This window comes from Mustela lutreola, chromosome 10 (genome assembly GCF_030435805.1).
Source record: "Mustela lutreola isolate mMusLut2 chromosome 10, mMusLut2.pri, whole genome shotgun sequence".
Lineage (NCBI taxonomy): Eukaryota > Metazoa > Chordata > Mammalia > Carnivora > Mustelidae > Mustela > Mustela lutreola.
In genome coordinates this window covers 58,563,180-58,586,338 of record NC_081299.1, presented here as the reverse complement: position 1 = coordinate 58,586,338, position 23,159 = coordinate 58,563,180, and the positions used below count along the sequence as shown (strand labels likewise).

The following is a 23,159-nucleotide window of genomic DNA, read 5'->3' as shown; positions in this document are numbered from 1 at the left end:
CCTGATGGGTGGATCCAGCCAGTTGTCCTCAGTCTCGTATTGTTGGTCCAGCAGGCGGAGGTGAGTCACGACTATCCGGAAGAACCCATCTTGGGTCTGCCAAAATCAGCAGGACATGCCTAAACCCTAGGGTATGTACTCCATTGTCCTTCACGGCTCAGCTCCTATTCCACACCAGTGACACAATGGGCCAGCGGAGTTGGGTTTCCCAGTCACGGAACCAAATGTTGGGGAAAATCTGAAGCGACCAAGGAAACTAAAGCAGCACATGGAAATCTGAGAGAACTCAGTTTTATTATCGTTGGCAGGCTAGTGGGATCATTCCCCCAAAATTGAGCACCCAGCAGGGTTAGGGGTAAGTTTTTATGGTTACAGGTGATGGGGGATGGTAAGAGGACTTTTTCACAGTCTCTCAGGGCTGATTGGCCCCCTTTATGTGGAAGTATAATCTATAAGGAAGCGTCTCAGGAGAGTGCTAAGTCATCCCAGGGAACTTTTTTTCTTAACCAAGCAGGATGGCCATTTCGTCTTTTTCTGTCTCATCAGGAGCAATAGGGAGCAGCGGACAGGAAGGGGCTAAGGCCCTGGGGTCTCTATCAGCCTCAATAACATGTCAAAAGTGGGTCTGTGAACACACCCTTTGTCCCTCAAGTTGGTATAATATTTAAAAAGCATCTACTGAATGATGGGATAAGTGAAATAGGTAAATATAAGTATTTTTTAAACTTTTTCTTTTAAAAAATCCCCAAGTCCTAAGTGTGCAGCTCAATGGGTATTTATAAAGAGAAGATAACTGTAAGACTAGAGCCCAGATCATGACAATTATTACCAGGATCCTACAAAGCCCCTGATGTACCCTTCCAGTTGTTATTTCCTTCCCATGTCCTAAGGCAACCATTATCTTAGATTAGTTTTGTCTGCTTTTGAACTTCATGTAAATGTACTCATTTGTATATGGTTTTTCAATCAATATTATACTTTTCAGTGGCAGCCACACTGTTTAATGTGGTTGTAATTTATTTTCATTGTTATATATGATATCCCAATGGGTGAATATAGGCTCTCTGGGAATTTCTAGTTTGGGGTTATTAAGAATGTGTAATAATGAACATTAGTATATACATCTCTGGTGAACATTATGTGCATTTCTGTTGGGAATATACTTAGGAGTGGAGTTTCAGGACCATAGGTATACATATGTTTAGAAGTTCTGGACAAATGTTCTCCAAAGGAGACACATCAATTGATACGACCACTGTGTATAAGAATGTATAAGAATGTGTTGTTCCACACCCTCTCCAACACTCAGAATTGTCCAAGTTTTTCATTTTATTTTTTTAAATAAATTTTTAAAAAGATTTTTTATGTATTTATTTGTCGGGGGGGGGCGCACAAGCAGGGGGAGTGCAGGCAGAGGGAGAGACAGACTCCCTGCTGAGCAAGGAGCCCCGCATTACCTGAGCCCGAAGGTAGACCCTTAACCTACTAAGCCACCTAGGCAACCCTGAATTTTTCATTTTAATCATTCTGATGAGTATATAGTAGTAATTTGCATTTCCTTGATTTGCACTGCCAGAGCCAAGATGAAGTAGGATCACTATTCTTTCCTACTGACTACAGCTAAAAGCTCAGATCAAAAAAAAAAAAAAAAAAAAAAAAGCAACTACCTGAGGACTCTGAAAAGTAAACAAAGATGGGCAGACTGGGGAGAATCAAAGCTGGAGAAATGCCCTATTTGTTTTTGCTATTTTCTCCCACAGCTGACTTCAGGCCTGGTCTCTAATAAAACTAACGGTCACACAGGCAGCAAAAATGAAGAGAAATATTGTATTTTTTTCTTTTGAGAAATATTGTATTTCTAGCAGGATAAATGGAGAAAAAGGGTTTCTGTGAGCCAAAGTTTGGGGTGGGGGGCAGAACACCTGGCTTCCCCCCCGCCTCCTTTTCTCCATCTGGGCTTTTACTTGAGAGTTGGGCCTTAGACTTGGACCAAGAAAAACCCTGTCTTTCTGAACAAGGGAACTCAGAAAGAAGGTCTCTGTGGTATGAAGGGCACAGAAGGAATCCACGTTTTTTGGTCTTACTTCTTTGGCCCAGTGTGGGCCCCAGTCAGCTATTGCTGCTATGGAAGACAGCTAGAAGTCCAAGAAAACCTTCTTATTTCTGACAAGAGGAACACAAAGAGGGGTCCCTACAAAACAGAGAGCATAAAATGAATATCAAAAAGAGCTGTCGAAGGGGACCCCCTAATTCTATGCATAAACTCATATAAATTCTGTTCTCACACCTGAACTAAGCATCTGCAGGAAAGACACAAAGCTGTATAGCAAAAGGTATGTGAACTGAACTACAATTTAAACTACATTGGTCTCCCCTTATCCATAGGATATATGTTCCAAGACCCCCAGCAGAGGCCTGAAACTATGTATATAAAACCCTATATATACATCTTTTCTATATGTTCATTCCTATGTTAATTTATAGCTTAATTTATAAATTAGGCAATAATAACTAAAAATGAAATAGAACAATTACAATAATTTACTGTAATAAAAGTTATGTTAATGTAGTCTTTCTTGAAATATATTTTTGTACTGTACTTATACTTTTTTAAAAAATATTTTATTTATTTATGTATTTATTGAGCATGTGCAAGTGGGAGAGAGGGGCAGAAGAAGAGGGAGAAAGAGAATCTCAAGCAGACTCTGTGCTGAGCCCCGAGCCTGATACGGGACTCCATTTCACCGTCCAGAGATCACGACCTGAGCCAAAATCAAGACACAAATGACTGAGCCATGTAGGCATACCTCACCCTTTTCTTTTTATGTGAGATGATAAAATGCCTATAAGAGGAGATTAAGTGAAGTGAATGACATAGGCATTTGTAACACAGTGTTAAGCTACCCCTGACCTTCTGAGGTAAGTCAGAATCATCTGCTTTTCATAGTTGATCACAGGTAACTGAACCCAGGAAAAACAAAACTGCAAATAAGGGGAACTAATGTATTGCCCAAGTTCCAACATAATTCTCCGTGTTGTATGTATAGGGCAGACTCAAAGGAGAACAAAGCCTTTGAAAACTGAACTGTTAAGGACCAGCACACACAGAAAGTGAGACTGAGCTTGCGGAACTGTATCAAACTGGATTGATTGCCTCCCAAAACAAAACAAAGTAACCAATATTCCCCAAAGGCTTTTAACAGGATCCATTCAAAGTGTCCAAGATAAAAACTACAATTACTCAACAAAGAAAATTAATCAATATATAAAGAAGTGGGAAAATATAACCAATTCTCAAGGGGGAAAAAAAGCCCAGCAGCTGCCAACCCCTAAATGACTAAGAGGTTAAAATCATCAGACTTTAAAGCACTTATTATAATTAGGAAGTAGTTGAAAATGTTCTCTGTAGGTATACGTCATACTCTAGAAAAATTCTTATATTTTGGTACAGAAATCTGTGCATTAGAATATTTATACCACCGCTGTTTATAATGACAAACCTGTTAAATAGAAGGGATAAACCGCCACCCAAAGAAATATTATCAGTATACAGCAGTAAAATTAAGGAACTACAATCACATGCAAATATACGCAACAACCTAAAATCCAACAAATTTGGAAGTACACTGTTGAGTGAAAACAAAACAAAACAAAAACATAACAACCAACTTGATATCCTCGTAAAGCTCAACAGTTTAGAAACATAAATTTTTCAAAAGCAAAAGAATAAACCCAAAAGAGGAGCATGTTAACTCTGGAGAGAAGCAAGGGGTAAAAGACACACTGATAATATTAACAATACTGGCACTATCCTAGTTCTAAAATTATTGGTCGGTTCCCACGTGTACATTGCTTATGTTACATCGACGTACGCGTCAAAACCCAGCAAGTTTCTAAGTGATATCCGTGTGCTGAGTGCATGATTAAAGAACAGAGTTCTCAATCCTTTATTAAAATAACTTCTACAAATATTTGACTAGCCCATCATACCTCAACCGCTAAACCTACTAAGCAATTCGCGCTCCCAAACTCAAACCTGAGTACAGTCACTTCCGCCTGGGCTCCCTAGCTCCGCCCATATGAGCGGAAGTATTTTTCTTTTGGGTCCTCCCGCCTGTAGGGGGCTCTCCGAGGCTTCCAGTGCCACGAAGGCCTCCCGCCTGGGCTGACCCTGCGGCGCCTGTTACTTTAGCTCTAGAGAATTCATCTGCACTGTAACTCCTTCGGCCAGAAAACAATCGCACAGGCATCTTACTCTGGACTATAACGTTCACACTCAATCCCCGCCGGGGGTCCTCATTATCAAGCCCTGGTGCAGTGGTGCGTCGGAGTCAGGCGTCGTTGGGGACAGCCCCGGAGTGCCGAAAGTCCCCAGCCCGCTTCCTCCTGCGAAGACGTAGCTGCGGGTGGCTGTGGTGGCGGCGTCCAAGATGTCGACCAAGAATTTCCGAGTCAGTGACGGTGACTGGATTTGCCCTGACAAAAAGTGAGTTCATGAAGGGTCCCAAGTTGGGGCAGGGTTTATCGGTGGAAATTTTTCAAGGTTCTCTCGGCGTTTTCCGTTCTCACAGTCTCTGGTACCTCAAGCCGGGTTGAGGCGGCGAACCGCCAGCTCCCAGGCGGGAAGGAGGCTCCAGTCTCTTCTCTCTGAGCTCTTTCGGGGGCCTTTGTGTTGAGGAGGTCTCCAGGTTTCCTCGACATTTTCTCTCCTAGGCCGCCCCTCTTTTTCGAAAGCGAGATGGCCTACCTTTTTGCCTCCACATCCCACCCCCGCCTCGGCCAGGTTTCGGCGATAAGGAAATCTTCAGAGGAGGCCAGCTTGCGATTGGATATGCCCCACGTGACTTTTTTCTGCGGAACTTTTATTCGCGGGAAGCTGCCTTCTCGAACTCGGTGTTTTGGGGTTTTTTTGCTTCTCATAATTTGCCGTGGATTTTTGGTTGTTTTGTTTTGAATTTTTTAATTTCAGTTTTGTTCCCTACTGTTTGTGATTCCCCCCCTTACCCAAACACTACCTTTCTTTTATTTAAGAAATTCTGATTTTTTTTTCTCCTCATTGATAATTTCCTCACAACAGTTGAACCAATCACCTTTTAAAGACGAGAGGCCTGTGTTTTTGCCTGCTCAGCCCTGGAGATTCCTGCATCAGAGAAGCACGTGTTTCAGTAGCTGAGCTATTTGACATTGTTGCTGAAGCCAGTGTGCTCTATTAAATGGCCACATTCTTTGGAAGGGTGCTCAAATAAACGCACCTATTTGGAAACACATGGAAAGTAATTGCCCAAAAAATGGCAAGCACAACTCACGTTCAAATAAAAATCTGTGATCTCTTACTAAGTTGGCTTCCAACATCATAGAGTTAGCGGTAATAAAGCGGAGAAACTTTGAAACAGACATGGGCTTAATTCCAGTTCTATTGCTTACAGACCATGTAAATAGGTTATTTAACTTTAAAAAACTGGTGTAGAATAGCTCCACTTTAATGAATACACGATAGTATAGATAATGTGTAGAACAACAAAATCCACAAAATGTGAGTACTCTTGTTAGCTATTGGTAGTAGTTTTAGAAAAGTTAAATCAATTACTGCCCCTAAAGGACGTTAAATCCTTATTTCCCCAACATTTGACTTCTATGCACACCTTAAGTAGTTAAAGGAAATATTGTTGTGTTTATTTAATAATAAATGGATGGCCCATTTGCATGAAGATTGGGATTACCTGAAGGATTAGGTCAGCCTAACAGTATTGAATAGAACAAATTCATATGCTACAAATAGCATTGGCCTAAGTGATACAGACTGTTGAAAACATTCAGAAGATTAAAAACTTGTGATTTTTGTGTTGTGGGTTACTTGTAGAATGATGTGCCTTTGATGGTGTCATTATGATAGCATATGCAAATACTTGAAGTAGGTCGAAGAGAGTATCTTTAGCTCTGTTACTGTTATGTGAATAAAGTATTATTTCTACAGTGTGTATATTCAGGATATATTTTCAGTGCTTACTTGGGTCATAAGGCATTGATTTATGGGGGAAAATGTCTAAAAATTATATGGAATGCACAGTTTAGTGCCCATTCCATAATTCATACATTTATTTCATTATAGTATAACACCTAAAAGAAATCAGCTTTTTAAAATTTAAGATTTGCATGTTATTCAGAGCATTTAACAGGCTTTTACCAATATACAGATGCACTTTTAAGAGCATTGCTAGAGAACCTGGTAATTTTCTTGTTTTTAATTATGTTTGCTGGATATAAACAAAGTGATATTGTGTCGCACCATGTTGAGTTTATTGGTTGTGGTGGTTTTTTTCAACTAGGTTTCAGAGGTTTGGTAAATAACCCTAGAAAACTCCATTTCCTTGTGATTATTGAACTTACCTACACTTTTAGTTAGATTGTAAGTTCCTTACAATCCATCTCATTTGTAAAAAGATTTTGTCGAGACCCATGAAGCCGTCTCTGATTTATCTTTATACTTAATGTATTTTTGTACCTATCTTCTTCTTTCTGTACTAGGATTTATTTTGAGTTGTTTTAGTTCTCGGTGCCTTTCAGTAATTGTTGAAGTGGAGTCCTATCTCAGTTCAGTTTTGCCGGGGGGATTTTGTTATAATCAATGGTAGATGCCAATAGAACACTGAAACACCGAGATCAAATGACTAACCAGGATCACATAACCAGTTAGCGAAAGATTGGAATATTTTATCCTGGACTTATGATTTTAAATCATACGTTTTTTTCCACCTCATTGCAAGGATTTGGGGAGGGGGGAATTGGGTTTTTTTTGTTTGTTTGTTTTGTGATTTGACTGAGATGGCATTAGAAGTTCTGGATGTGGGTATATAATAAGGACACATTAATAGTTGTGCATATAGAATTTTAAAAATTCTGTAGATTTAAATATTATATCTATATATTTTTTTTTTATTTTCAGATGTGGAAATGTAAACTTTGCCAGAAGAACCAGCTGTAATAGATGTGGTCGAGGTAAGCATTTAAGGAAGCTTCTATTACAACTGTATATGGACCATTTTTTTAATTTCCCCAGATTCGTAAAGCATTATTTTCCTATTTTCAGAAAAAACAACTGAGGCTAAGATGATGAAAGCTGGGGGTACTGAAATAGGGAAGACACTCGCAGAAAAGAGCCGAGGCCTTTTTAGTGCTAATGACTGGCAGTGCAAAACGTATGTGTTTTAAATTATCCGCTTTTTCTTCCATAATAACATGTCTAACCTTTACTTATTAGTATTTCCAATTCTTACTAGTCACATTGACAAACCAAGTAAACCTTTAAATCAAAGATACGTTGATTGTTTAGTCCATATCTGACAGAGTAGTATAAAGAATTCTTAAATTCTATTTTTTTTTAAAGGGCAGTATTGGTTTTTACTGTGATGAATTATGTATACTAGTAAATGAATGCTTAAGGTAAGCTTGCATTCCCAAAAAAGAGGGGCTATTTAAAACTACCAAAACCTACTTCTCTCATTGAAAAACCTCAAAAATTTTTAGTCTCTATCATTAATACGAAATACACTACAAAATTCATTTTGCCTGTTTACAAGGTAGATTTAGAATCATAAGTTGTTTGCCATAATTATCTTTGATCAGGTAGTTTTCCTTAATACTTTCGATTTTCAGGTTCTGTATAGATTTTTTCCAACTTTCATCTTTTCTGTTGTGCAGATGAATTGCATATATGAAAAAGGACTGAATCAGAAGAGGGTTTTACATAAATTCCTGATCCGATAGTAAATTTGTATTGGAGAATTCTCCAACAGATTAAATCACTGGATTTTATATGCTGTGAAATTCAGTGTTTGCAGTTACTCCTCAAAAAAAATTTAACTTTATTTGGAGGGTATAACCTTACTGTTCTTTGAGGTGAATTTGGAGACTGAAAAATTAGTGAAACCTTTAAAATGAATTTTCCCCTGAAGGCATCAAAATCTTTGTAGGTATAATTTGCCTCATATTTTTGGAAAAAAAAAATGACAGGCACTTCTCAAACTATATAGCTTTTGCTTCTCTGCTTAAATAGTTCAGTGTTCTGTTGAAATCTGTATTTTCTTTTCAGAAAATTTCCACTACTGGTACATTTTCTTTGTTTGCAATATTCTTAATAAATGTTTCTTTATGGTAGTGATTTCATCCTAGTTTTTATTTTAAAATTTTAGAATGTCAAAAAATTTACTTTTTTTTCTTAGGTTGTATTATAGCCTATTAATTTGGTATTTTTCTCTTCTAAAGATGCAGTAATGTGAATTGGGCCAGAAGATCAGAGTGTAACATGTGTAATACTCCAAAGTATGCTAAATTAGAAGAAAGGACAGGTAAAATACAATCACATTCTAACTAAATGATTTTAGAAAAACTAAAAATTAATTGACAGTTCTATCATCTTCTCTTAACAAGAGCACAGTAGTTGAAGATTCTGTCTGTTTTGCCCTTAGGTTTTTATCTTGGTATTTTTCTCTCATACCCAGAAAAGATCATATTTTGTGTAATAATAACACAGTTCATAAAATACAGTATTAGATAGTCCTATACTGACAAATAGTGACATTAGAAAGGGCAAAGAGTGGATGCCTGGGTGGCTCAGTCAATTGGGCAGCTGCCTTTGGCTCAGATCATGGTCCTTGGGTCCTGGGATGAAGTCCCACATCAGGCTCCCTGCTCAGTGGAGAGCGTGCTTCTCCCTCTCCCTGCCGCTCTGCCTCCTTGTGCTCTCTTATCTCTCTGTCAAAGAAATAAATAGATAAATAATCTTTAAAAAAAAAAAAAAGGGCAGAGAGGCTATTCTTTTAAGATAATTGTCTAAAGGTTAGGCAGTAATTCTCAAATTTAGCTGTGCCTTGGTGTCATTTGAGAAACTTTTTAAAAAACAGATTTCAAAACAGAACCATGAAAGCTCTTTGGGTGTGTGTCCCAAAAATCTGTAGGTGATTTGGGTGGTGTTTGGTAACCATTGGCCTAAGTAATAGGTTACCTTTGGCTTTGTGTGTTCTCTGTGGTAAGATGAAAATATTTACCTAATTGAATATAGTTTTTCAGTTATCAGCAGTTAACCCAACCATATTATCAAATCTGACTTTATCATGTAGTGACTCAGACATCACAGAATCAAAGGCTTCTGTATACAGTTATCATTGTCAGACTTAGACTTACTAAACTACTTCCCTGTTTCTTTTCCTTGAGAACGTCACACCACTTAAACTGTGTGGTTTCTGAGGGTATGAGACCCATTAGCCCTTCCAGAATCACCTGGACCAAGCCTTCGAGGCTGCAACAGAAATTCTTGTTTTATTCTCCCCTTTTTTGTTTTTTTTAATTCTTTTTTTTTTTTTTAATAATAATCTCTCATGTGAGATTATAGTCCAGTGTCCTAGATATTTTTTTCTTTTTCAGTCCTCAAGTGTTACCCCACTTTTCTCATTCTTGGCCTTTAAATTGATTGGATAGATTGGAGCCTTCTCATAAAGAGTCTTCCTTTTTTTTCCTTCCTTCACCTTTAAAGTATATGTTCTATCTTTTTTGATCTTTTTTCTTCCCATACCTCTGGGAGTTTGTGTCCTTTTTAGATTCATCATCATCTCCCTGGCCACAGAATATTTGTTGAGTTTCTTCAAGATCCAGTCTCTTAAGTTTTCTTTCTTTGCTCTTTATTTTCTGGGCATTTTTTCCTGAGCCCTTAGTTTAAGTAATCTTTGGCACACATAATACTCGGATATATGTCTTCAGCTGAGCCTTCTTTGACCCATATATTAAACTGCCTATTGAACATTACCATCTAAATTTCAACCTTATTATATCCAAACTGAACTCATGATTTTCCCCCAGGACCTGGCCCTCTTCTACTGATCTCTTTCTCATGATTAGTACTACCCACCATATGCTTGTTGCGTAAGCCAGAAATCTAGATGTGCTTAGTAACTCCTTCATTTCTCCTCTGTTCTGCACCCTCTTCCTCCCGCAAAATTCTTTTCCACCACTCCTCTAGATAGGAATACCACTATATCTTGTCTTGGAGAAATAGCTCCTTAGCTGGTGTCTGTATATATTCTGCCCCCACTTCTCTGTTGGCAGCCAGAGATGTGATTTTGTTGTTGTTGTTGTTGTTTTTTTAAAGATTTTATTTATTTATTTGTCAGAGAGAGAGGAGCGAGAGTAAGCACAGGCAGACAAGAGAGGCAGGCAGAGGCAGAGGGAGAAGCAGGCTCCCTGCCAAGCAAGGAGCCCGATGTGGGACTCGATCCCAGGACGCTGGGATCATGACCTGAGCTGAAGGCAGCTGCTTAACCAACTGAGCCACCCACGTGTCCCAGAGATGTGATGTTTTGTTTTGTTTTTTTATTGTTTTTTCTTTTGATTTGTTTTTTATTTTAGAGTAAAAATTTCATTGGTTTAAAACTGTTTTGTTTATAGGATAAAGTCCAAAATCTTTAACAGTTTTTTAAATTTTATTCCTGAAAAGCCTTTTGTCTATTCGTATTCTCTGACCTATTTTATGAGTGTTTTAAGTTTCACTATTGCAAGAGCAACTGAAGTCCTCAAAGTTTGATGTCTTCACTTTTCCTTTACCTAGTATTTTTTTCTGTGATTCTGGTGTCTTGACTCTTTCCCACTTCTGTGGCTATAACTAGTAGTCTTTGCTGGTTACAATTGTAGGTGTGAAAAAAAACCTATACCATTGCTCTCCAGTGTTTCTTTACTATTTTTAATAAGGAAGTCCAAGGTTCTGGGAAACATTTCCTAAGCATTGGATAGTTTGCATAAAAGAAAAGTTGATGTACTACTGAAAGATTGCTGACTTCTCTGTTATCCCTTCAAATAATTATACAAATAATTTGCTTAGCCATTCTTCTATTTTGAATAGTTTATACATTAGTAATGTTCTTGTCAAAAATTGAATTTTTTCTATGGCCTATATGAGAACATGAAAATAGCTTTATATTTGCTATGATACTCACTTTAAATTAATTTTACAGGGCTCTTGGATTTAGGCAGCTGCGGTAGACTCAGGTCATGATCTGGGATCCTGGGATCCAGCCCCACCTCAGGCTCTCTGCTCTGTCTGCCTCTTTGTCTGCTTCTTCCTGTGTCCTCTCCCTGCTCGTGTTCTCTCTCTCTCTCTCTCATTCTCAAATAAATAAAATCTTCTTTTAAAAAAAGTAATTTTACTTACATACCTATGCAGAATTACTTGTGAATTATAGTTCACTTTCTAAATCGTGCAGTAATTTATTTGCTGTATCATTTTTCAGCTATAAATTACTTAAATATGAACAAAGAACTGTCTAAAAGCCCAACTATTGGTTTTAAATACAATTGTTTTAATATTTTTACATGTTTCCACATAGTAATAGTCTGGTTTATCAGGCATTTTTTTGTACTGCTGACCTGAAAATAATCATGCTATATTGCATTATATTTGTTCACTTGCCTTTTTTTTAATTTTCATATGTAAATTAATTCCCATCTACATCCTGTGGATTTTTGGGGGTTTGTTTTTTAGTTTTTTCTCCTTTTAAGTTTTTAGAGTTTAGTTCTTTATTACTAATCATCTCTTAAAATGACTTACTTTCCATCTAGATGCTGTGAAATTTGGGGTTTTTCCTACTTTTAAGTACTTTGAAGCTTATATCTTTATTATTAGTCATCTTTTAAAAGTTTGTTATTATACTACGCATACCTTAATCTCAGGACATACTGATAAAATATTAAATATATCTAGAGGTAAACTATAGTGAATTACAACTTTCCACAGTATTTGTAATCTAAAATTAGCATTGAGTATGAGCTCTTTTCTTGAGGTTCAGGGTATACTTGTTTGTACTTGTTTTTCTCTTTTTATATTTCTGAAAAGCTAGAGCCAAGATTTTAGTAAGGAAAAGTTATTACTGTTATTTAATACACTCTTCATTTGTACATCACGTACAGAAGCAAAAGGAAATTCTTGTATAATACAGTTGAAGTCCCTATTGTCTCTGAAATAAGGTAGGAGGAGGAAAGAGATCACATGCAAGTATTTGAGGGATAAGCACCTACACATTGCAGTGTTCACTGATACAGACTCTAATGAAGATAAGATTAATTTAATGTGATTTTTTTAAAATTTTATTTATTTATTTGACAGAGAGTGAGAGAGAATACAAGCAGGCAGAGCAGCAGGCAGAGTGAGAGGGAGAAGCAGGCACCCCGCCAAGCAAGGAGCCCGACATGGGGTTCGATCCCAGGACCCTGGGATCATGACCCGAGCCGAAGGCAGTTGCCTAACCAACTGAGCCACCCAGGCACCCCTAATGTGATTTTTTTTTTTTTTTAAGTTAAATTTATTACATTCTGTTGTTGGGACAATTATATCCCTTCTACTATTTGTGTCTCTTATAAAATGATGATAGGGTAAATGATCATTTTTTAAATGCCCATGATTGTCAATATTAAAGCCACATAGCCTAAGGTCTTTAAAAATACTTTTTTGTTCATAAATTTATTTAGGTTTTGCGCATTCATGAAATCCTTAAATCTTGGACTTGGCTGCCTTTGTGTGCTGGTACTGCTCTGCGGCATGTACAGTAGTACTTAGATAATGTTGTTCTTGCTGACATAGGTCTGTTATGTTTTTAATGGCAGATTTATTCAAAATCTCACTCTTTCTAAAACTAGCTCCAGTTTCTCTTAAGTCTGTGTCAAAAAGCTGTTGATCTAATTATAGTTAGTTGTGACCTCAAAGAATAGTGGTTCGCTGATCTTGATTACTTTTTAATAAAATGTTTTCATTTTATTTATTTATTTATTTATTTATTTATTTATTTTTAAGGCTTTTATTTATTTATTTGACAGAGATCACAAGTAGGCAGAGAAGCAGGCAGAGAGAGAGGGAGGAAGCAGGCTTCCTCCTGAGCAGAGAGCCCGATTCGAGGCTTGATCCCAGGACCCTGGGATCATGACCTTAGCCGGAGGCAGAGGCTTAACCCACTGAGCTACCCAGGCACCCCGAATATTTTCATTTTTTATTGCCTACTTCATTGAACCTAAGTGACTTTGAACAATGTATTAAAAATATTTGTATTAAAACCAACTTGGTGTTGTGTATTATGTCATCATGTTTGTTTATATAATGAGGAATATTCCAAACCCTAGCTACATTTTATTCCAGCAAAAGTTCACCATATCCAAAGATACCAGTCTATTTGCAACTGTACTCAGTGAAATTTGATTCTTAGTTCTTACTGAGTCTACTTGTCTTAGAAGAATTATGATAAAGTACAGAGGGAAGTTATTTTAAAACGTGGGTTATGGCATAGATTTGAAGGAGGTGTTTTCCACCTGGGTATCCTATGCATTGTCTAAGTCATACAGGACATTTTGAAATTGAGAAGAGCTAGGAATGTAGCAACAGGCTTTTTTTAGCTGATGTATCTTAAGTTTAACACTCTTCTCTGTAGTGATGTTTTTTAATACGCTTTTTTTAGGTAGTAATTTATTAGCTAGACAAATGTAACTGATGAGATTTTTCTCTTTTCTCCATTGCTTGGGGGCAGTTTTGACATTTTTGTTGTTGTTTTTGTTTTTTTATTCATTTGACAGAGATCATAAGTAGGCAGAGATGATGAAGCAGGCTCCCTGCCGAGCAGAGTCTCCAATATGGGGCTCGATCCCAGGACCCTGGGATCATGGCCTGAGCCAGAGGCAGAGGCTTTAATCCACTGAGCCACCCAAGCGCCCCAATTTTGACATGTTTTTATTATTTTAATGAATTGTCATAGGGTAACAATTTATGCCCCCTCCATTTTTAGGCTATGGCGGTGGTTTTAATGAAAGAGAAAATGTTGAATATATAGAAAGAGAAGAATCTGATGGTGAATATGATGAGGTAAGCCATATGTTAGTGTGCAGATTGAACACAAATTAGAACACATTAAAAAATACCTAAAATGTAAAGGAATAATAAATGTATATTTTTGTAAGTATACTCTGTACCGTTTAAGACAGCTTATCATTTTTAAGAAGTCCTAACTTAAATACATAATTGTTGAAGTTAACTTGAAAATACTTATTTACTTAAATATGTAAAAGTAATTTCTTAGAAAAAGTAGTAATTTTAAAACATTTCGGCTAACAGAAATATGAAACTTTTTCTCTAGTTCGGACGTAAAAAGAAAAAATACAGAGGGAAGGCAGTTGGTCCTGCATCTATTTTAAAGGAAGTTGAAGATAAAGAATCTGAGGGAGAAGAAGAGGATGAGGATGAAGATCTTTCTAAATACAAATTAGATGAGGTAAATGATTTCCTTGTCTTATTTCCCCTTAGTCTTATTTGAGCTATGATATAACATGAATCTTTTCAGTGGTTTTTGCCCAATAGTGAAGATATGTTTTTATGTATTCATTTGTTCTCAAAAAGATTTTGAACTTCACTCTGCCAAGCACTATTCTCTGGAGTTACAGTAATGAGACAGAACCATCCTACTTTTTCAATTCTAGAGCGGAAAGATATAAATGAATGAGATAATTTAGATAGCAGTGGTATTGTAAAGATAAATATAATAACAGAACATGAGAAGAGCTACTTTGGTTTCAGTGGATGGAAAGATTTTTGAGGAGGTGAATTTGAGCTGAGACCTTGAATGATAGAATGCTGGCCACAAGCAGAGAACAGCAAATTGAAGTCATTTAAATAAAGGAAAGAAACAAGCAACATCAAAAAATCATAATAAACTAATGTGGTTAAAGCAGAGAGGAGAATGTGGTGAGAGGGTCAAACACTATCAGGTCAGGTGGTATCCATTCTGTGAGTTCAGAGTCTAAAGTTTTATGGCCTGATGTATATATCCAGATTAAGGGTACATTTGAAGTCTGATCCTAAGAAGCCCTCAAATGCTACTTAACAAATCATTGTGGAACAAGTTTTTTAAAGCTTGTTTCCTAAGAAAGGAGATCAAGCAAATCTGATCTGTTTCAGATTTGTGACTGTCAATATAATAACATACTGGGGAGGCAGAATGGATTTCTAGAGTTAGGGAGACTACGTGAGAGGTTATATTGTAATATACTAAAGAAAAGAGCAAAGTTGTGAACTTAGACTAAAGAAGAGGGATTCAAGGACTTTTAAGGGGTAAAACTGAAAATTCTTGACAGCTTACTTGGTAATTGTGACAGAAAAAGAAGAAATGAGTATGACTTTTAGGTTTACTTCACTGAAATGTCTGAGATAGTCATCTGTTTATCTGAGACGAGGAATATAATGGGCAGATTTTAGGATTGAGAATTTGCTGAAATGTCGATGGAACCATATATCTGTTGATGATACCATATATCTATATGGAGATGTTGAGTGCAGAGAACTGTTCATTATTCCTAGTAGATAGCATTCATACACAAATGTGTAAATAATTGACTCAATTCTTGTTAGGATGAGGATGAAGATGATGCTGATCTCTCAAAATATAATCTTGATGCCAGTGAAGAAGAAGATAGTAATAAAAAGAAATCTAATAGACGAAGTCGCTCAAAGTCTCGATCTTCACATTCACGTTCTTCATCACGCTCATCCTCCCCCTCAAGTTCAAGGTCTAGGTCCAGGTAAACGGGTACAGGTCAAGGGTAACACCAGTCAAAATGTCAGTATCTAACTTCTTTATTTATAAATTTTGTTATTCTTGACTGAATAAGCTTTCCTTTTTATTTTAGAGATTTCATTCAAGTCAACATTTACAAAATAATTTTTCTTAGTGGCATGAAGTTATTGTCTGGTATTTTCAGAAGTGCAAACCCATTTTTTAGCACCATGCCTTTTATTAAAATTGACTTTTTAAAAATTAATTTAAATCATTACATATAGTGATACTTAAAGAGGTAGTATACATTTAGGTACTTTTAAGTAAAAGGAAGATTTCACTCATGATGTCAAAGGCGAGTATAGAAATTTTCTAGACACTAATTATATCATTGGTTTTAATGGACAGTGTTTTAATAATTTACTTTGATGTAAGTGTTTTGAGTAAAGGAGGAAATTCAGACATATTAGTTCTTTTGGCTTAATGCTCGAGATTTTGAGATGTCCAGGAAAAAGGATTTAGTTGGTGGTGTACTTGAATATTATTTTGCTAGTAATGTAAAATTTTAATAATACCTGATTGCATAGTCAGCAGTGAGAATTTTAGGTGAGCAAAAGCAGTACCTTCTATAGACAGTGTTCTCTTGAAGAATTGTATTCATGGTGCAGTGAAGCCATGGACCATGAATTTTAATGGTATTTAGGGACAAAAATATTAGCTAATTGAGTACTTAACAGATAATTTTTGTTTGAGTACTGTAAAGTCTGAAAGCTTACAGGTGTGATAATTTTAAGATTTAAATGTAATAGTAATCTTTTTCTGCAAGGTATTACTTTAAGGGATAAATTAAAGGTATATATTAGGTTAATAAGTGAATTTTATTTTCTTTGTGATTTTTAAAATTTAAATAGGCCGTATCTCCCCTTGTGTCATTTTTCAGTAATTACCTAAGGCAATGACAGGATTGTTAATGTGTTATCTCTTTAATTCCCTAACCTTTGAGTAGACAGAAAACAGCGATTATCCCACTGAGCCACCCAGGTACCCTAGAAAACAGCGATTAAACAAACATACACATGGCGTCATACTTAAAAAAAATGTCATATTAGCTACAGACAAAGGAAACAAGGAAATTGTTAGAGATCATGGAAATTGATAGAGATCTATCGGAGAAATTAAATTATAAACAGCATTCATTATTCCTGGATGTATAAGTCCTCAGTTGCTTTAAAAATTATTTGTGAACAGAAAGTACTTAATGAAGTGAGGTAATGCTTAGTGTTTTTATTTGTACATTTTGAGTGATTTTTGTAGTAATTTAGACAAAATTTTGTAATTTAGGCAAATTTAAGTAAATTTAGTAAATTGGGCAAAATTTAGTTGTTTTTTTTAAACTAACTTAAGTTTGGGCATAACTATTGAAGCAGTAAACTGTTTAGTTACTGTAAAATACTGTATTTTGAAAATATCTCAAATAGCTGTCTTTTTATATGAAAATGAACTCTAATATATATTTTTCTTTCAGTGTTCATTTCACAAAGTTCATTTAAGTGGTCCTGGAAAAAAAAATCCTTCCATGTTGTTCCAGGTCCCGTTCAAGAAGTTCTTCCAGTTCGCAGTCAAGATCTCGTTCCAGTTCCAGAGAACGTTCGAGATCTCGTGGGTCGAAATCAAGGTGAATGAGGTAGCATCTCTCTGTAAAGAGAGAGAAAAAATATTTAAAGGCTGCAGAAGGCGTTGCTGCTTTTTTCCTCTTAATTTGCTTCTACTTGTCAATTTTATTTTAGCATTAGAAAACTAATGCACTTGCCTCAGCTTAATTTTCTCACCATGAGATGTTTCCATTGCCAGCAATGTGCCAAGACATTCCCATGATTGAATTAAGGTTGCAATTTTGCATAACGCAAGGTTTGTTATTTTCGTGCTAGGTAAAATGTGCTGAAGTAGGAAGATGGAGCCAAGTCTTATCATCAGATCTCTAGTACATTAAAGTCATGTTTGCAATAATAGTTCAAATAAAATTAGAAATATGCAGAGAAAAAGTTTACTGTGTTCTTAAAAGGAAGAAAATTAACCTTGCCCCCAAACAGATTTTGTTTTGTAGGGCAGTTCTTTCCGTATTTACAGAAACTATTTCATCATTTACATTCAGATAAAGTTTCTGGAATGTTTCATACATATTTCCATTTTTTGGTAATATATAAAATACTACAGAATTACAAATACAAAATGTTTTACATAAATACTGTATATAGAACAAACACTCCTTAAACTTCATAAACTAAAGTGTGGTTGGTTAAAAAATATATATGTTGGTTAGTCTAGGTAGGATGTGGTCTTAAGCAAGCATTACTGTTAACTTCAAGTTGCATTTAGTCGAACCTGTAAAGGAAAACAATTTGTGGAGAAGCAAATAGAAACATTAGTGTTTACTTTCTTGAAGTTTTTTCTAAATTTGGTCAAAATATGCTGCCCTTTAAGTTGATTTATTGATCATTTATTTAAAGCATCTAACAAGAATAGAAAACGACTAAAATTCCACTTGTGTGGAAATTCACACTGAAGTTTTAGGATAGTTTTTGGTAAAAAACACTTGCTTAGTAGAGCCAAATCTGTAGCATTAACGGGCATTTGCAGTTTAACATTAAAGGAAGAAAGAATGGTATGCAGGCTTGTAGTAAGCCAGTACAAAATGGAGAGCAAGTGAGTTTCTTGTTACTATGTATTATCAATGTTTTAGTACTTTTATTTGAGTGCTTCTTAGGTGAAGATCCTTAAGTCCTATATCCCTTTGGGAAGTACAAGAATTCAGATTTACAGAACAGCCTTCATGTTCTTCCCAAACATTTTTTTCATTGCTTATAACTTTCCAAAGAATTCTCCTTTTGGGCTTTCTGATTTTATTTTAAGCCCAAAGGTGAATTTTTTGGGAAGTTTGAGCTAAATTCCTTCAACCAAAATATGTAAATGAAGAAAAAATTTTGCATTAAACATTTGCACATTTACTTCTGCCTGAAACATGTGAATGTCAACACTTCATACTTCATGAATAATAGTCCTTCATAAAAATAAAGATTGTTAATATAAATCAAAGTTTTAAAGTTATTCATTTTATTTTTCTTTATTTGACAGTTTAATAGTTACTTTTCTTTCCCATTGCTGTCCTCAATCCCTGCCTCTTATATAGCAACTCAACCAATAGGTTGCATAATTCCTCAGGGAATTATTATATTTGCCTCAGGAAGTTATATATAACACAAGTTTGTTCCCAAATGGGATGATGTTTTCTAGACATAAAGTCATGCCAATGCAGTTACCTTTTGGTTTTGTTATTTATGTATACTTTAAAATGTAAGTCTTAAGTTAAAAAAAATTAGTTCCATAATATATTAAGCTGGTTTTAAATTGTAAGTGATGAACGCTTAGAATGTTAAAGTAATTGTACTTAAATAGAATTGTTTTCATGGTTGAACCCAGAAGTCTTCTGTTGAGTATGCAGTAAGTATTCCTTCTTACAAAGTTTTCAGTTGTATGTCCTGTTTATTTTTGGAGCTATCTGTTAACTAAACGATCTGCCTCATTTCTTCTTTTAATGAAATGTTTGATTTGTTTCTCAATCAATGAAGATCCAGCTCCAGGTCCCACAGGGGCTCTTCTTCCCCACGAAAAAGATCTTATTCAAGTTCATCATCATCTCCTGAGAGGAACAGAAAGAGAAGTCGTTCTAGATCTTCTTCATCTGGTGATCGCAAAAAAAGACGAACAAGATCACGGTCACCCGAAAGGTTTGGGTTTCTGTAGAAATAAGAATGGGTGTTCTTAAGTGTGTTTATTAGATTAAACTTCCTAGTCAAGGATTAGATTTTCATTTTCTCCTTGTTCCAATTTTAAATTACACTTCTCAACTTTGAACTTCAAAACCATTAATTATTTTGTTTATCCTGTGTGCTTGATCAGGTTGCTTAGAAAAGTCATAGATCAAACTACTCTTCCACTATCTGGTCATTTTATTGTTTAAATTTTTATTTTCGTATATGATTATTATAGCCAACTCTCGGTTATTTCTGTCTTTTAAGATTGTAATTCAGAGGCTGTATGTAGAAATAATTTAGAAGTTGATTTTTAAATGTATTGATTTATGTTCTTGAGTTTACATTAAATATTAGAAATCAGAATTCTGGGGCCTCTAGTAAAAAAAATTAACTATATTATTATTGGAAATCTTTTCTCATATAAATATGTATAAATGCATTTCCACAGCAAATTATTGTTTTATGCCCTTCATCTATAAGGATATAAGGAAATTGTTCTTGTAGCTAATAAATTTTTCATCTTGCAGTCCAGATCTTTTATTTTTCTCCCTAAGAGAAAGACCTTTACTGGATCACCTTACTATATTGACATTTTTAAAATTTAGAGAGGGCAGGTGTCCTCTGTCAGCCTTTTCTGCAACAGGCTAATTAATTACTCAGTTTCATTAACTTTCTCTACATTCTCAATGTCTAATTATATAGGCATTTTAATGATTTCCTTTGTAGTCTTTGCAAATTTTCCATATCCTTTCAGCTTCTGAAAATAAGAAATAAGAATCTAATTATTGCTGGGTTCAGTGGTAGAGTTACTTCATGATTCCTTTGTGTACAGAATGATTAATTTTTCTTCACATTTTAAAGTTTAGATATTAAGGTTACACACAACTAGTGTTGTTTTTGTGCATTTGTTCCTTTGTAAGAAAATTACTCCGTACTTGAGTGAAATTCATTCTGTTGCTTTCTTACCACTCTGCAAATTTATATCTTAGCCACATATAATCCCCCTAGTTTGTTGTCATCTAAACTTAATGAACATGTTCTCTATTCCATAAGCCAGGTGATTGGTGAAAACACTAAACAACCCTGAGCCCAGGGCCAACCCCTCGGAACACCACTACTTTACCCAGGTTGATATATTGACTTATTCATATTAGCTGCATGAATATAACCCTATAACTAATTGTATAATCATCTTGTGTGACCTAGATTTCCAAACATAATTATTTATGAATAGATATTTTCATACACAGAAGCCTTGCTTTATTTGTTTTACATATAGACTTACTACACACTACAGTGTATCACAGGGATTCATTTAGTCACACTTCCATTACCAAGTTTATATGCTTTTGTTGTATATTATCTGTAATTTTACACATTTCTGCAAGGCTTTTCTTCATTACCTTAAATAATTGAGAGGTGGCTATATCTTGAAAAGAGAAGATATTTGTAAATATAGAGAATTTTAAATTATGGTTATGCTATTGCTGAGCTCACACCCAACATCTAAATACTAGTTAGTTGTTATGTGTATACATTTGTATCTTACATTTTAATTATTTTGCCAGCATATTAAGGTCTTATTTTTTATATTTTCACAGTCTTATGAATGAATGCTGGATAATCAACTTTAGCTTACTAGATTATCTGCTTTCTCTTTATGTCTTACAGGCACCACAGGTCATCATCTGGATCATCCCATTCTGGTTCCCGTTCAAGTTCAAAAAAGAAATAATGTATTAAAATTTACATCTTAAAAAAAAAAAAAGTATAGTGCATGAAGCATATTTTTTAAGAAGTTGGTGTCTTACTTGGTCAGAAGTGCTAAATCTGCTAGTAGAGGTGCATGCCTTTCATTGCTTTTCAGATCAATACAGCTGTGTTTATTTGTGAAATTAAAAGTTAAATAGTATTTTAAGCCATAATGCCCCAAAATATATGCTCTATTTGTCATTCATTATTTACAACCATTTGCTTCACTTAAAACCATCTCAGCTATGGCAAAGTACTTTGTTTCCTAATTTGAACTCTTGTTTTTTTTCATTTCCGAATATGAACTGTCTATTGACTGAAGACAGGATAACCTAGGCTTGCCTGAACTTGGAAATGGAGGCAAGACTGTGGTAAAGTAGTTGGAAACAATCTGTTTATGACAATTTGGGAAGAGGAGTCAACCTGTTTATGTTAATCTATGTCAAAGTGATTCTTACCAGAAAAAGTTAAAACTCGTTGAAAACAGCCAACTGGAAACTTTTATTTGAAATTCCCTATGCTGAGGGTGCCTTAGAATCTTTGTCTCTCTCTTACTCTGTTTTACGTTTTGTATCACCACATTTAATGAAGAAAAATCTTCTGAATTGCAGAAGGGATGTTATTCATTTCTCTTTGACACATAATTTTGAGCAAAAGTGTAAAACCAGTTCCTCTCTTTACTGGCATTAATGATGAGAAAGTTGTTTATTTCAAAATGTTTATCTTAATATTTTAAGAAGCTTTATGTGATACCCTTTAAAAACCCAGTTATCACATATGGTAGGGTAGACAAAGTTAAATCATAGTTAATGAGGAACAAATTGAAGAAAGCTTCAGAAGAATATTTCTCTGAGTGAAAGACCCAACAGAGATTCTGAATTTAAGTGAACATTTATTTGCCTTGGGATGTTCAAACACTGCATAAAATTTTCTTTTTAGTAACAAATGAATGCTTATTTCTGCATGACACGCAGAATTACTTGTTCCTATTCACTTGAAATTACTTATGGCTTAAAATACTTTCAGAGTTTGTTTTATTTCTCAAAATTAAAATCTGGTCACTTGAACCCCATTTTGTCCTTTGGCTTAAAAACAGAAAGGTTTCTCTTAGCAGTATCTTCAGTGACAATGCAAGGTAAGTATATTAAGGGAAATCGACAGTGCACTTGGGGACTTATTGTCATGGGGGTCAGTATCCACTTTTTGTTTTTTTTCCTTAATTTTAAATTATTGTCTACTGCAATTAAAAATTTTTAAAGTTTTAAGGTGTTTAGTAGACAGACCAAACGGAATTATTTGTTTTTTATTTTAAAATGAGTGATTTTTCTTTTCAAGTGATCTAAAGGTTAAAGCAAAAATACCTTATGTAGAAGTATTTTGACGATATTTTTACAATGAACTTCCCCTTGTTTTTTTACGTCTTAATTTTCTTTGCTACGTTTACTGTAGGTTGCACAAGAACTTTTACTCTCTTGTATTTGTGCCTCAGACTTCTTGAAAGTCCACCTTCTAAATTGCCCAGATGATCTTCTAGAGTCTACATGTTACCATTGGTTTATTCTTGTGCTTTCTGTATTTGAAACTTTGGCTGTACTAAGCAAATGCAAGGTTATAAATTTAGCTAATAGTTTACAGACAATTCAGATGATTATGATTTCATTTGGTTTAACTAAGCTGTACTAGTTCATTTCATGAGGAAATGATGCTGTAGACAAATGTAAATAAAGCTGTGAGTCAAGCATCAAGTGGCATTTGTGAGAAATAAATTAGAATTTTTAAGCTCTGAGTTAATGTTCATTTTTAAATTAATTATAGTCCTGTTACTTTTGATTGTGTGTTTTAAATTCTTTATATTCCTTTACCTTTGTATAACATCACCCTGTGTTTATATGGGAGTGCTTCGTTTAAAACATACCAGATTCATGATCAACTATAACCTTGGATACTCAAAATTTTTGTGACTTTATTTTTCATGGAGAATACCCAAATTCGTTGACTATTTCCTACCACTACATCACACAGT

The 23,159-nt window shown here is 35.1% G+C and overlaps 1 protein-coding gene across 2 annotated transcripts; it reads left to right on the top strand.

The window, feature by feature from the left end:
• Positions 1-4,185: 4,185 nt before the first annotated feature.
• ZRANB2 (zinc finger RANBP2-type containing 2) lies at positions 4,186-22,922 on the top strand. Of its 2 annotated transcripts, XM_059135698.1 has the most exons (11): positions 4,188-4,486; positions 6,944-6,996; positions 7,088-7,196; positions 8,263-8,345; positions 13,812-13,888; positions 14,160-14,294; positions 15,428-15,597; positions 17,161-17,247; positions 19,199-19,357; positions 20,438-20,511; positions 21,056-22,922. In XM_059135698.1, the coding sequence occupies exons 1-10, from the start codon at positions 4,431-4,433 to the stop codon at positions 20,469-20,471; spliced, it is 963 nt and encodes a 320-aa protein (XP_058991681.1). In that variant the 5' UTR covers positions 4,188-4,430; the 3' UTR covers positions 20,472-20,511; positions 21,056-22,922. The 2 variants fall into 2 exon arrangements, with proteins under 2 accessions (XP_058991680.1, XP_058991681.1); XM_059135697.1 differs by lacking the exon at positions 20,438-20,511 and having other exon boundaries at positions 4,186-4,486.
• The last annotated feature ends 237 nt before the right edge of the window (positions 22,923-23,159 follow it).

What these genes read in the sequence shown, in the direction of transcription:
- ZRANB2 (XM_059135697.1), top strand. Translation starts at nt 4,431, where the DNA reads ATGTCGACCAAGAATTTCCGAGTCAGTGACGGTGACTGGATTTGCCCT. An exon ending in AATGACTGGCAGTGCAAAAC is followed by an intron (nt 7,197 to 8,262) that starts GTATGTGTTTTA and finishes TCTCTTCTAAAG; the next exon opens with ATGCAGTAATGTGAATTGGG. An exon ending in CTGATGGTGAATATGATGAG is followed by an intron (nt 13,889 to 14,159) that starts GTAAGCCATATG and finishes CTTTTTCTCTAG; the next exon opens with TTCGGACGTAAAAAGAAAAA.